This window comes from Marmota flaviventris, chromosome 17 (genome assembly GCF_047511675.1).
Source record: "Marmota flaviventris isolate mMarFla1 chromosome 17, mMarFla1.hap1, whole genome shotgun sequence".
Taxonomy (NCBI): domain Eukaryota; kingdom Metazoa; phylum Chordata; class Mammalia; order Rodentia; family Sciuridae; genus Marmota; species Marmota flaviventris.
Genome location: NC_092514.1, coordinates 27,237,362 through 27,251,689, shown reverse-complemented (window position 1 = coordinate 27,251,689; position 14,328 = coordinate 27,237,362). Strand labels below are relative to the sequence as shown.

Below are 14,328 nucleotides of genomic sequence, written 5' to 3'. Positions count from 1 at the left end.
AGTGTGGGAAACTTTTCAGTCAGAGCTCAGGTCTAACATCATCAGAGTAACCACACAGCATTGACCATAACCATATGAAGATAGTAATGATGAAGATGTTTGAATATTTTTTTGTTTTTATTATTATTATTTTGGTACCAGAGATTGAACTCAGGAGCACTTGATCACTGAGCCACATCCCCAACCCTTTTTTGTATTTTATTTAGAGACAGGGTCTCACTGAGTTGCTTAACTCTTCGATTTTTGCTGAGGCTGGCTTTGAACTCATGATCCTCCTGTCTCAGCCTCCCAGATGTTTGTTATATATAATTGCTGTTGTATCTACCTTTAGCCATCACAGCAACTTGGAAAATTCCAAACTTACTAAGAACAATTTTTATCTGACTCAGTTTAGCCTCAGAGAATGTATAGACATACCCTCCCTCAATGCTTCTCACATAATAAATCAGAACTCTTAACAGGGGTAAGTCTTTAATTACACTTCACCCCTTACTTTGTCACCAGAGATTCCACACCACTGGAAAATCTTACACATGGAGAAACTTGCATAAAGCATCTATGGTGTCCTTACTCCTATTTAGCAGCATCTGGAGTCTAATAGCTTTTCCCATCTTTATCCTTAATATGAATTGTACCAGGGAATACTAAGATTGGTATGATATACTGAACTCTAGGGCAGGTGGTCCTTCCTGGGAGAGAGTCTAATTCAAAAGTCTACCTGAGGCTTTCCATTAGAATACAGGTCAAGGGGCTGGGGCTGGGGCTCAGCGGTAGAGCACTTGCCTGGCATGTGTGAGGCACTGGATTTGATTCTCAGCACCACATATAAATAAATAAAATAAAGGTCTATCAACAACTAAAAAATATTTTTAAAAAAAGAATAGAGGTCAATATGTAGACTAAGGAGTTTGAACTGTTCCTTCAAAATTAGATACAAAAGTAGCTAATTTATTTTTTTAAAAAGAGAGAGAGAGAATTTCAATATTTATTTTTCAGTTTTCAGCGGACACATATCTTTGTTTGTATGTGGTGCTAAGGATCTAACCTGGGCCGCACGAATGCCAGGCAAGTGCGCTACTGCTTGAGCCACATCCCCAGCCCAAAAAGTAGCTAATTTAATTAGGAAAAGGAAATGTATAGAAACTCACAGGACCAGCTGTCTCCCATGTGAGGGTGGATGTTGTAATTAGATCTCTTCTGTAGGATTTTAAAGTATAATGGCACTTAAGAATCTGAAATACTGAAATCCAGGCTCTGTCACTTAATCTGGGTAATTTAGACAGATTTTTTTATATTTATTTTTTAGTTGTAGTTGGACACAATATCTTTATTTAATTAATTTATTTATTTATATGTGGTGCTGAGGATGGAACCCAGGGCCTCACACATACTAGGCAAGCGCTATACCACTGAGCCACAAACCCAGCCCCTAGACAGATTTTAAAAATGTTTCTGAGTTGATTTTCTCATTTATAAAATCAAGATAATGATGCCTCCCTTGTGGGGCTGCTGTGAAGATTAAATGAAACAATGTTGTTAAGTAGTGGAATAGTTCTAAACACAAAGAAGACACTCAAAAAATCATAGCTATTTTTATCAGTGTTTCCTGTATGCAGTGATTATCTAAGGCACTTTGAAGGAAAAGAGAGGACATATTCCTTTCAGAATCCTTGGCAGATTAAAGATTCTCTATTTCCTGATCCCTCTTGAATTCAGAAGAAGCTTGATCTAATAAATGGCAGATTTGGGTAGGCGGTAGGGAGAATTCATACAATCTTCAAGGATGCTATAGTTTTTAATATATATTTTTACTTGTAGATGGACACAATATCTTTATTTATTTATTTATTTATTTATTTTTATGGTGCTCAGGATCGAACCCAGTGCCTCACTCATGAAAGACAGGTGCTCTACCACTGAGCCACAACCCCAGCCCACCATGCTGTATCTTGAAGAAGCAAACTTAATAGTTACCTAAGAATTGTTACTATGGTGCCACAGAGTTAAATAAAGATTTTCTTGGAGAGACTAGAAATAAGTTTTTTTTATAGGTGGACACAATGTCTTTATTTTACTTTATGTGGTGCTGAGGATTGAAACCAGTGCCTCACGCATGCTAGGCAAGTGCTCTACCACTAAGCTTCAACCTCAGCCCTAGGATTAAGATATTTTTGAACATATTGAGAGATTAGTTCAATAAACTCCCACAAATTTGATAGTAAGAGAACTTTAATTGCTATCAGTGTCTTAACTTTTTTTAATATCTTTTTTAGTTGTTGATAGACCTCTATTTTATTTATTTATTTATATGTGGTGCTGAGAATCGAACCCAGTGCCTCACACATGCCAGGCAAGTGTGCTACCGCTAAGCCCCAGCCCTAGCTTAGCTGGTTTTTGAGAAGGTTAATGATCAAGAATGAGGAAATCTCACCTTTTTCATTTCTGAAGGTAAATTATGGCCCATTGGAAAAGTATCTTTGGATCATCTGAATTATTTCAAAGGAGTACAGCATCATGTGTAATTTAATCTTTGCCTTCTTCTTACTCATCAGGGTTTCCAGTCCAGTGACCTTCCCACTTTACCCTACCCATCATCCCTTTCTAGTTTTCCCTATTAGATAACACTGTCCAACACTTAACCACTCTTTTCTCAACTGCCCTTTTGCCTCATTTACTTTTCCACATTGTCTTTCAGTCACAGTACCTTGCTAAAACACAAACTTACCATGGACAGTCCTAGTTGTTCTTTGTTGAACCTGCACCTGAGTTAAGGAAGGAAAACCACAGCACCCAGGTCTCTGCACCTCTTTGGGCACTCAACACAATCTCTAGTCAGCAATGTCTTCCATTTTCTATAATAACCACTTAATAGCTTCCTTCTCTCCTTATACATCTAACCACCCACCCACCACCTAATCTTAGCACCTGATCTCTTACTTCTGGAAAAAAAATTCAACATTTTCACACAGAAACATCTTCAACTTTCTCTTCCCATCCTTATCCCTGACCCATCTCTCACATTCATTCACCCCCAACTTTGCTCCCTTCTCAAAAGAAGTTCCCTTTTTCCTGTTTGGGGATCATCTTTCTACCTGTTTTTCCTATCCTACTTCAAGACCTCCCTCTATTCAGTTATCCCAACTCTGTTCAGTATCTTCAGTATTTTCCCATTGCCCTTTCTCAAATGTTTAAAAACTGTGCCCGAGTGTCTTCTGTCTTAATACATACACAATTCAACCACACCTCCCTTGACCCCATTTCCCCACTCCTCATATCATCTCCTTTTGTAGCCAAATTTTTATTTAAAGAGTGTCTAGGTGCTGGGGTTGTGGCTCAGAGGTAGAACGCTCGCCTGGCATGTATGAGACTCTGGGTTCGATCCTCAGCACCACATAAAAGTAAAATAAAGGTATTGTGTCCACCTATAACTAAAAATAAATAAATAAATATTTTTAAAAAGTTGTCTGCGGGGGGGGCAGGGTTGTGGCTCAGTGGTAGAGCGCTTGCCTAGTATGCATGAGGCACTGGGTTCAAACGCTGGTACCACATAAAAAATAAACAAAATAAAGGCATTGAAGCCATCTACAACTAATATATATACTCTCATACACATATATATATACACATTGGGGTTCCTCTTCCAATACTCTATCAAAGTTACTTTCACCAAGCACATCCCAGACCTTCATTACTGAATTATTTATCTAGTTCCCTTCTTCCAACCCATCTCTGAAGCTTAGGATTAGTTTGACTACAGCAGTTGAGGATGTCTAATAACAGCAGGTAAATAAGTTGATGTAGCTTGGTTAGAGCCAGAGGACAAATCATTTCTTCTTCCAATTTCTAAATCTGGTGAAACATTTAGAGGGACTTTTTCCCTACTTTTGAAGCTGATAAGATTACAAAACAAGCTTAAAGTTCTGTTGAAGGACATGATAATATGACTATGTCTATATGGTTGAACATGAGGTAAGCCTTATGGTGAAGAGTGCCTTTAACAACAGGAGACAAGTCTGGAAGGACTGTTTTTTTCTGTCTCAGGAGTTTATCTCTTGGGTAAAACGGTTTCTCTAGATTACTTCTGAAAGGTATCCAATGACTAGTTTTGTGTATGTGTGATCAAGAAGACTATACCCATACAGAATGTCTGGCAGTACCTCTAAATTCTGAGTGAAGGTACAGCAGGATCTCTTTGAGCCCTGGTATTATAGTAGCCTTGAAACTCTTTGTCTTTCTAAGCCATGTAATTATTTGATTTTCCTAAAACACTGCTTAATCATCTCTCACACACAAACATGTAAACTCACAATGAAAAAAAGAAGCAATGGTTGCCTATTACCTAAATTAAAAGGCCTTAATTTGGAATTTACACCCTCTCTCATCTATCCCATACTAACTTGTCTTTTGTTTCATAAAACTCTTCAGCTCAAGATCTGGTCTAATCATTTTCCCTAAACAGCCACTTATTTAAGGTCCAGTTCACTATCTCAGGCCCTACTAATCTCCTGTAGCATTTGGAGTCCCTATCACTTAAACTGCTAACTTTTTCTTTAAATCCAGGTAACATGTCTAACTGGTTCTATTGGGCATACACTCAGCTCTTCAAAGGGAAATGCCTTAACACTTTTTAAAATTATTATTATTATAGTATTCATTTTAAGAAAATTTCAAACACTGAAGCATAATTTGTTTCAATGAATAAGCCAAAATTCTTCATTTCTCCAATCCCACAGTTTAGAAGAAGACATTACCCTACTATAAATCTGTCATGTACTCTTGTTTTCTCACATTCCAACTGCCAGGATGTTTAGCTTCTTGAAAATAGGAAATTACATGGTGGGGGGTGGGGGCAGTCTGGAGATTGAACCCAGGGACACTTTACCACTGAGTTACATTCCCAGTTCTTTTTTTATTTTGAGGCAAAGTCTCACTAAGTTGCTTAAGGCCTAATTTGCTGAGACTAGCTTCAAACTTGTGATCCTCCTGCCTCAGCCTCCCAAGTCTCTTGGATTACCAGCAAGCACCACCATGCCAACAGTAAACTACATTTTTATATCACCTCACCCCCAACCCAGATTCAGATTTACATATAGATTCTTGTTCCAAAAATGCTGGAACGAATGTCCAAATTTAGCCAGGCACAGCAATTTAGCAAGACCCCGTCTCAAAACAACTTCAACAAAAAAGGGTTGGAGATATAGCTCAGTGGTAGAGCACCCAATTCAATCCCCAGCAAAGCAAGGGGGAAAAAAAAGTCCAAATTTATAAGTTTCTAGTTTTTATTGAAAATTCCATTTATAAGAGGATGATACTACTATCATTTTCTTTCCTCTTTATACATTCCTATTGTTTGCAATTTTGCTTCTCCTGGGTCAGGCTCTAAACACGTTTATCTTTTTTCTGTGTGCCGGAGCAGGGGGGCGTGTATTCAACTCATGGACACTCCACCACTGAGTTGCTTAGCACCTTTTGCTGCTTTGAACTTGCGATTCTCCTGCCTCAGCCTCCCCAGCCGCTGAGACGTTTATCTATTTTAATGCTCTTAAAAAAAAAAAAAAAAATCAGCATTTGAATTTACTCCTACTTTTGGAGGGGCCGGGGCGGATTCCAGGGATTGAACTCAGGGGCGCTTAACCAGAGCCATATCCCCAGCCCTTTTTAAGACAGGATCTCGCTAAATTGCTTAGGGCTTCGTTAACTTGCTTAGCCTGGCTCTGAACTTTCAATTCTCCTGCTTCAGTCTCCAGAGCAGCTGGGATTATAGGCATGCACCACGCCAGGTTCTCCTTCTACTATTTTTAATTTTTCTATTTCATTAGCTATAATTTTTATTAATTCACTCATCTTTTTTAAATTTGCCTCATTTTAGTATTTTTTAAAGTTTCTTAAGATGAATTTTGAGTTCTTTTATATTTTTATTTCTTTTTAAAGGAGAAAATGAAGTCTTTTTCAAGAGTAGCTATTGCTAGGTCCCACAGATTTCAGCATTAAGTATTCTTTGCATTGCTTTCTAGATGGTTTCTAATTTTGCTTTTGCGCTTCTTTTGAGCTAATAGCTTTTTATTTATTTATTTGTTTGTTTGTTTATTATTTTTGCTGGCTTGCTCATATTCTAGTGCACTTTTTTCCCTAATTAATCTGATCCTCTGTACTTTTCTTTTTCATAATGGTCACCTTACCTTCCTAGAACCTTTGAATTTTCTTTTTCCTCCCTCACACTCCCATCCCATGTCCCAAGAATTGCTTTTTATCCCAAAGGACTTTTGGTGGTTGGTTGGCAAATATTTTCTCCTTGAAGGGATCTCCTTCTTCGGTTGTGACTCTCTGAAAAAGTCTGGAAAGAGGTTAAATGGAAAACGTAACAGAGGAGCAGTGTTGCAACAGGCGATACACAAGGGTAGAATTTCCCAGACATTTCTCCCACTCTACACTGCCCCTTATACTACAATTCACAGAGAATAGAAGTCCGCCGAATTTGGTCCCCTGGCTTCCGCCTCCACCCCCGCCTCCCCTTTGCCTCCACAGGGACTGCAAGAGGTGTTCGCTGGGCCGGACAGCCTAAGTCCAGGCGTACTGTAGGCAAGTCTGTTGCCTGCTCCACTCGCGTCCGAGACAGTTCACGCCGGAGTTTACCAGAGGCCGCAGGCGGCGCGGAGGCTTCTGGGAGATGGAGGCCTTGTTACTAAACGCGCAGGCGCAAACCTGGAGCTGGAGCTGGGGCTAGAGCTAGGACTGGGGCTGGGACTGCGCTGTGCACGGCAGTGCCTGATGGATGCCCTGCCTCTGTAGGGTGAGTCCCGGCCTTGGGCACTTGGAGATCCAACTCCGAGTGGCCCGGCAGCTTTTGTTGGTCAGCTTTTTTTTGTTCGCAGGTAGCGGCAGCCCTACAGCGAACAGACCTCGCAGGCAGCTTCGTGGGATTTTGTGCAGAGGGGTCTGGTTCCCCACCGACCCTCGCTGTGCGTCACTTGTCGGGGAGGGTCCTGCTGGGCGATCTTGGGGTCCCTCTTCTCTTTTCTGAGGATCCCAGAGGGAAAACTGAAGGGTGGAGATGGTTTGTTATAACTAGCGTAGACCACAGCCTCTCCCCAGGGCTTTCGGGTGTGCACCTGCCAACGCCAGGCAGAGTTCAGCTGGGCGTTGGCATCGCTAAGGCATCACTCTGGAACATTGGCTGTGCGTTTGAGCGCCTTTGTCTTTTCGGCCAGTATTACCTGTGTATGCTGCTTTAGTGGCCACTGGGTGCATCCATCTCTTGCCCTGTTAGATATCCTGACGGTGGACATTGTACCCCTAAGTCTGTTCTTTCTAAAAGTCCCATAACAATCCTGCAGGAATCCTGGACGTTTATATGTGATCTAACCCTTAGAAGGACTTTACATTTTCTTTTGCTGTAGTACTACCTCAGAAATTTGAGGAAGGGTGGAGGGGCCATCTGTGAAGGGTCCTCCTCTTCTACACCAGGCACAGAGAGCTGCTCAGCTCTGGACTTTGAATCTGGAAATGTGGGTTTTGTTTCAGACTTGGTTTCTTTCCCGTAGTTATTTCTTTCTGTAGGTCCCAGAACAGTTTTTGTTATGGCATTTATCTAGTTGTAGAAAAACATTTTACATGTCTGTCTCTACCAGATTGCAACTTTCTCAAAGACAGTGATTTAGTGGAATTGAAGGAGAAAGAGGAAAGGGAATTGTACAGGACTTGGCTCTTTGTAGATGTTGAGTATGTGTTTAATGGATGAAAAAAAAAAATGAATGATTCCTTATGTTACAGGGTGCCCTTGAAAGATTCCAGCTGGTGTGGGCTTTCTGCAGAGCTAGTCCAGGCTACTATGGCTGTACCACTAACAGCAGCTAAAACTCTGGCCCTTCAGGATACACAGGAACAAGAGAAGATTGTTATTTTGAAGCCAAAAGAAGAGGAACAGTCTTGGGAATATGAGACCAGGCTACCTGGGAACCACTCCAGCAGCCAAGAGATCTTCCGTCAGCGCTTTAGGCAGCTCTGCTACCAGGAGACCCCTGGTCCAAGGGAGGCCCTGAGCCAACTACGGGCACTCTGTTGTGAATGGCTAAGGCCAGAGAGACACACCAAGGAGCAGATCCTGGATTTACTGGTGCTGGAACAATTCCTGACCATCCTGCCCGAGGAACTCCGGTCCTGGGTGCGAGAACATCACCCAAAGAGTGGAGAGGAGGCTGTGACTGTGCTGGAAGATTTAGAGAAAGGACTTGAACCAGGACCGCAGGTGGGAAGGGGGATTTGATCTGTTGTGGGAACCAGATCAATGACCTTCAGGCTGGACATAGGGGCAGCAATAGGGGGAGTTGCCAAGGTAGAGCAGTTAGTATGTGTTTCTATCTCTGTCTTTTCCACCCTCAAGCTCTGAATGAGAAAGAGACTCTAGCTCCTCTTCCTTTCCCTGTGCTGACTCTGAGGAGGCTCTCTAAAGTCTCTTTGGAAGCTTTGGTCCCCCATAAACCGAGTGGTGCCTGATCACCTCCAGGTTCCAGGCCCTGCAGATGGACCTGCACAGGAAGAGCCGTGGGAGAAGAAGGCATCTCTGGGACCAGCCCAGGAGGAACCAAGCATCCAGCTCCAACCTAAGGAGACCCAGCTCAAGTGTGAATCTCAGGAGACCCAGCCTTTGCCAGAGAGTGGTGAGAAGCAGGATTCTGTGGGGAGGGAAGAGGGGAAATGACATAAAAAAGGACATATAGGTCCTCAAATGTTTGCCATGCTCATCATGGCCTCACAAGTCTTGCCTCCTAGGTCAGAGACTTAGCCTATCTCATCACTTATAAAATTGGGATTACAATAAACTACCTTAGTGCTGGGAGTGTAGCTGTATAGCAGAGCACTTGCCTAGCATGTGAGAAGCTTTTTAGTTCTATCCCCAGCACCACACACAAACACACACACACACACACACACACACATACAAGACCTACCTCATAAGGTAACTCTGTGAATTAAATCAAATTTATATTTTATCTGGCTATAAGGCTGGCTAGTATTTCTCAGCTTTAAGGATCCCTAAAGCAGGACCACAAAATATTTTACTCACTGCCTGCCTTATCTCCACTGCTCTTGACACCTAGTTCAAAATAGCTTTGCCATGAACTAGAGTCTAGCCTTAAGATCCTTTTCTTTTGGTTTCCCCGTGTCTCCCACAACACATTTTTTTAAGCCATAAAGCACTCTTAGGTGAGACACAGCCTGTCATTACCTTTATGTGCCATGTACACTCTACCATCTAAAAGCCTTATTTGAAAGTTTTATGTCTGTACCTACCTTCTTCCTTCAGATTAATTGAAAAAATTTTCTTCTTGGCCTGCATACATGCCCACAAACATCCTCATCTCTTTCTCTAATGCAAACACTAAACATGGAGACAGTAGGCTTAGAGCCTCAGGACTGTAAACTGTCTTTGCTGACCTCTATAACATCATGTGAATGTATTGTTGCTAATCAATATTTGGTTCTATTCAATATTCGGTTTAGCACCACAATCCCACTACCAAACAAGCATGTGAAAAAATTGAATTTTATTACAACAAAAGGGAAAAACAAGAAATGGAAAGTAATCTTAGCATCTATTCCAAAAGTATGTTTTATCTCCCAGTTCTCCTTCCCTCCTTGTCTTTCTTCCAGACTCTTTCTTGTCTTTACTTGTTTTGTTTATTAAACAGTATCAGCTTGATACTTAACTTTTAAAAAGCTAGGTATCATGTGCCTTTTTAATAATAGCAAGCATATTTCAGATTTCTTTAACCACTGCATTGAATCTGAAAAAAAATGATTTTTTAAATCAAATGATCTTTAGTGATTTTAAAGCAATTGCTTTTTGTATTCCTTAGACCATAGGGAGTGTTAGACAAATAAAATAACTAATACAGATATTTAAAAACAAAAATGCAAAGCATTCTCTTATTCCTTTTTATTAATTTTTTTTAGTTGTTGATGAACCTTTATTTAATTTATTTATTTATATGCAGTGCTGAGAATTGAACCCAGTGCCTCACACATGGTAGGGAAGCACTCTACCACTGAGCCACACCCTCAGGCCTCTTCTTCCTTTTTTAAGGAGCAGATCAAAGGGAAAGGCAGAGAGCACCAAGCTGTAGGAGGCAGGGAGCTGATGAGTCCTCCCTGCAAGGAGATCCATACAACTATGTGAAGATCCTCCTTAGTGGCTGATGAATTATGGGGCAGGAGAATGAATGAGTTTACAGAGCTGAGAAGGGCAGTCTTTCTTTCTTTAGGAAAATCCCTTTCTCCTGACCCTAATGATTCTTCTTTGTTTTTCCCTTCCTTCCCAACATTAGTTGACCACTCCCCAATTCCTTGAAAATACTTTTTTTTTCTTATTTTTGACTAAATTCTAAAAAGACTCTGCTTCGAAACTTTTTTTTTCTTTTTCTTTCTTTCTTTCTTTTTTTTTTTTTTTTTTTTTGTGCATGTGTGTACCAGAAATTGAACCCAGGGGCACTCAGCCACTGAGCCCTGAGCCACATCCCCAACCCTTTTTTTGTCTTTTGAGACAGGGTCTCCTAAGTTGCTTAATGTCTTGCTGAATTGCTGAGGCTGGCTTTGATTTTTATGATCCCCCTGCCTCAGCTCCCTGAGCTGCTGGGATTATAGGTGTGTACCATTGTGGCTGGTGAAATTTATTTTTCAAATGAGACTTTAGTATTTCATTCTGGAAAAATGAAAAATTATCTGGAGGGACAGATAAGTGAGGAGTGGGTGGGGGAGAAAACAAAAAGAAACCCTCTCCTATGTATAATTACATCACCAAGAGATAACCATGGATAATATCTAAGTAAATATCCTTCCAGTGTTTTTCCTGTGTCTTTCTTGATTTAGGAAAAACTATTAATTTAGTGTCAGCTGAAGATTTTATTTAGTGAATATTTTTAACCTTTTATTTTCTTTCCAGAAATATAAGTTCTAATCTAAGTGTCATTTCTCCATATATCCAGAACAGGTATTTTTACATTTTCCATCAGTTGTTGCAGAAGATGGCCCAAAACCCAAGGACAAAGGATCACTGCCACAGCTGCCCATTACCAAAGTGGAATCACAAGTGTTCTCAGAAAAACTCACTACCGACGCTTCTCCATTTGAAGCTACCTCTGAAGTTGAGGGCACCTTAGAACAGCAGCAAAGAAATTCCAAAGCAAAGAGACGGAAGTGGTCCCCTGCTCAAGGGAAAAGTTTCAGACAGATGGTTGTCACAAATAAGAAAATTCCCACAGGGAAGAAAGACCATGAATGTAGTGAATGTGGGAAAGCCTTCATTTATAACTCACATCTTGTAATCCACCAGAGAATTCATTCTGGAGAGAAACCCTATAAGTGTAGTGACTGTGGAAAAACTTTCAATCAGAGCTCAAACCTCATTCAGCATCAGAGAATTCATACTGGAGAGAAACCCTATGAATGTAGTCAATGTGGAAAGGCCTTCAGGTGGGGTGCTCATCTTGTTCAACATCAGAGGATTCATTCAGGAGAGAAGCCCTATGAGTGCAATGAGTGTGGGAAGGCCTTCAGTCAAAGCTCATATCTTAGTCAGCACCTGAGAATTCACAGTGGAGAAAAACCTTTTGTATGTAAAGGATGTGGGAAAGCTTACAGATGGAGTTCAGAGCTTATTAGACATCAGAGAGTTCATGCTAGCAAAGAGCCTTCCCAGTGTATTGAAGATGATAAAGTCTCCAGACAGACTTGTACTTTTGTCTAAGCTACTTAAGACTAGATCTCATAAAAGTTATAAGCATCTTAAGGTTTTTCCTGTGTCTTTCTTGATTTAGGAAAAACTGTCCATGTAGTGTCAACTGAAGATTTTATTAATTCATGTCCTTTTATTAAAATTAATATAGCCATAGGATACCTTTGGCTATAAGTAATAGCCAGATTGTGCTGCTGCTTCTCTCTGGCAGACCTTGAACCAGACTCTTAGCTGCCCACCAATAAAATAAGGATAGTAATGACTACTTCAGTAGAGTTCTAATGCTAGCACAGCACAACTGCTCAGTGTCCTGGGCACACTGGTCTACTTCCTTGGAGAAGGTCACATCTGCAAACGTCCAAGCAGGAGACAGAATCCACACTAGTAATTTGAAAAAGGAAAGTTTAATATAAAGAATTAACTAGTAAAAGGGTATGATCTACTAAAGGATATAGGAATAGTGGAATGAAGAACAGCTACTACCTCTAAGGAAGCAAACTTAGAAGCTCCCCTTCCAGCCTCACAAGACTGAATTCAAACCTCACTGGATAGGTTGTGCTAATCCAGAGGCATACTAGAGCCAGTCTGTACAGGCTTGCAAAAGCCAATTTTCCACATCACTGCCTAAATCTGCACTGAAATTAGCTGTGATGAAAATATTCATGGAAATCAGCAAATGTAACAATCAAGAATTTTTTGGTGTGCAGTTGGTTAAATATTTACCAACAGCACTAGCTATGGCCCACTGGATGAATGGTTGACATTCACTGAGATGTAGCAGTCTAAGACTGATGAGAGGAAGCCACTAGATGAGGTATCAGTAACATTCACCAAAGGGTGTGTGCCACTGGATTTCCTGGACACTGCTGGCAGCTGTACTCTTGTCCAGTGCCCTTAATTATCAAAACCTTCCATTGTACCACCTGACAAAGGGGAAATGTTTACAGGTCCAGCTGTAGTAAAACAGAACAAAGAATGGTGGATTGAAGCCAATAAATTGATCATTGGCCTATATTTTAAACTCATGTCCATCTCAGAACCTCCATCTTTGTTCTCTGCCCCCCTGCATATTTTCTACCTTATGATTATGTCAGTTACCTCTCTCATATAGATCTCTTTAAATGTTATTTCCTTTGAGAAACCTTTCCTGGCTTTACCATACAAGTTTATTTCTCTCACATAAACATACTGAGACAACAAGGTGGTCAGCAAGCTACATCTCTTAAGGGTCAAATTCAAATCCAGCTCATGACCTGTTTTTGTATGAACCATAAGCTAATAATAGTTTTTACAGTTCATTTTAGGTGTTAAAAAAGTAGCTGGGCACAGTGGTATACAATACTGAGGAGACTGAAGCAGGAGGATAACAAGTTCAAGGCTAATCTGCGCAATTTAGCAGACTGTCTCAAAATTAAAAATCAAAAGGGCTGCCGGACATGGTGGTGCATGCCTGTAATCCCAGTGTCTTCAGAGGCTGAGGCTGGAGAATTGCAGGTTTGAAGCCAGCCTGAGCAATTTAGTAAGTTCGTAAACAACCTAGTAAGACCCTAGCTCAAAAAATATAAAGGGCTGGGGATGTGGCTCAGTGGTTAAGCCTTGGGTTCAATCCCCTGTACAAAATTTTTAAAAAGGGCTAGGGATGTAGCTTAGTGATAAAGCAGCTCTGGGTTCAATTCCCAGTACCAGGAGAACATGGTCCAAAAAGCCTAAAATATTTACCATCTGACCTTTTATAGAAAAAAGTGCCAAACTCCGTCTAGAGGGCAGCTCAGTTTAGTTTTACCAAATAGTTCAGGAGCCCATATATTTTTTCATCCTGCTTTTCATCCCCTGGTGATGTTTTTGTATGGTTGTAGCAGGATCATTGCCATATTCTTATTCCGGCTCACAAGAAAATGGAAACAATAATCACAAGGACAAGTGATTTCTCTTTGAGCAAGTGTCATGCAAGGTGGTCCAATCCTTTGGTCAGAATGTGATTATGTGGCTACATGTGTCTTCCAGGGAGGTTGGAAAATGCCTCTTGCAGAATGGCCATTTACCTACCAACTCCTACAGAGCCAGGCAAAGTGGTAAGGCCTGTTATTCCAGCAACTTGGGAGGCTGAGGCAGGAGGATCACAAGTTCAAAGGTTTAAGGGACAACTTAAACCTTTTGTCAAGAAGGGGTGGGCATGTAGCTCAGCGGTAAAGCACCCTTGGATTCAATCCCCAGTACCTGAAAGGGGGAAAAATGGTTTTCTTATGGAAGAGTTGCTGAGGCTGGCCTTGAACATGTGATCCTCCTGTCTCAGGTACCCCGGTTGCTGGGATTATAGGTATGCACCACCATGTCCAGCTATTTACAAGACCTTACAGTTTCAGCTGGGTACATTTCCATTCTACTTCTTTGACTCCACCAGTAAAATCTCCCAAACAGGAAGGGGCAAGAAGCAAAAAGCCCTGCCTGGAATGATGGACGTCCAAGGGACAGTGTCCTTTGGAAGAAGCCACTGGTGAAAGGACTCGCAGACAACCGAGCAATTTAAGCATTGCTATACCAGGATCCTCCTGCTATCCATCTTCCTGCTGCCAGGTTTCCCTTTCACCGTGCTTTCC

General features: G+C 41.1%; 1 protein-coding gene across 4 annotated transcripts in view; it reads left to right on the top strand.

Annotated features, from left to right (window-relative positions):
• LOC114081086 (zinc finger protein 232) overlaps window positions 1-12,745 on the top strand; it is a 42,850-nt gene extending 30,105 nt beyond the window's left edge. Inside the window, exons 1-5 of one of the 4 annotated variants that reach the window (XM_071603772.1) lie at window positions 6,623-6,790; window positions 6,873-6,959; window positions 7,871-8,245; window positions 8,504-8,657; window positions 10,983-12,745. In XM_071603772.1, the coding sequence (XP_071459873.1) occupies window positions 6,773-6,790; window positions 6,873-6,959; window positions 7,871-8,245; window positions 8,504-8,657; window positions 10,983-11,743 (1,395 nt within the window). In that variant the 5' untranslated portion in view covers window positions 6,623-6,772 and the 3' untranslated portion in view covers window positions 11,744-12,745. Of the gene's footprint in view, window positions 6,791-6,872; window positions 6,960-7,770; window positions 8,246-8,503; window positions 8,658-10,982 lie in introns of those variants that run through there. The other 3 variants (XM_027922683.3, XM_071603773.1, XM_071603775.1) reach the window with 3 other exon arrangements.
• Window positions 12,746-14,328: the final 1,583 nt, after the last annotated feature.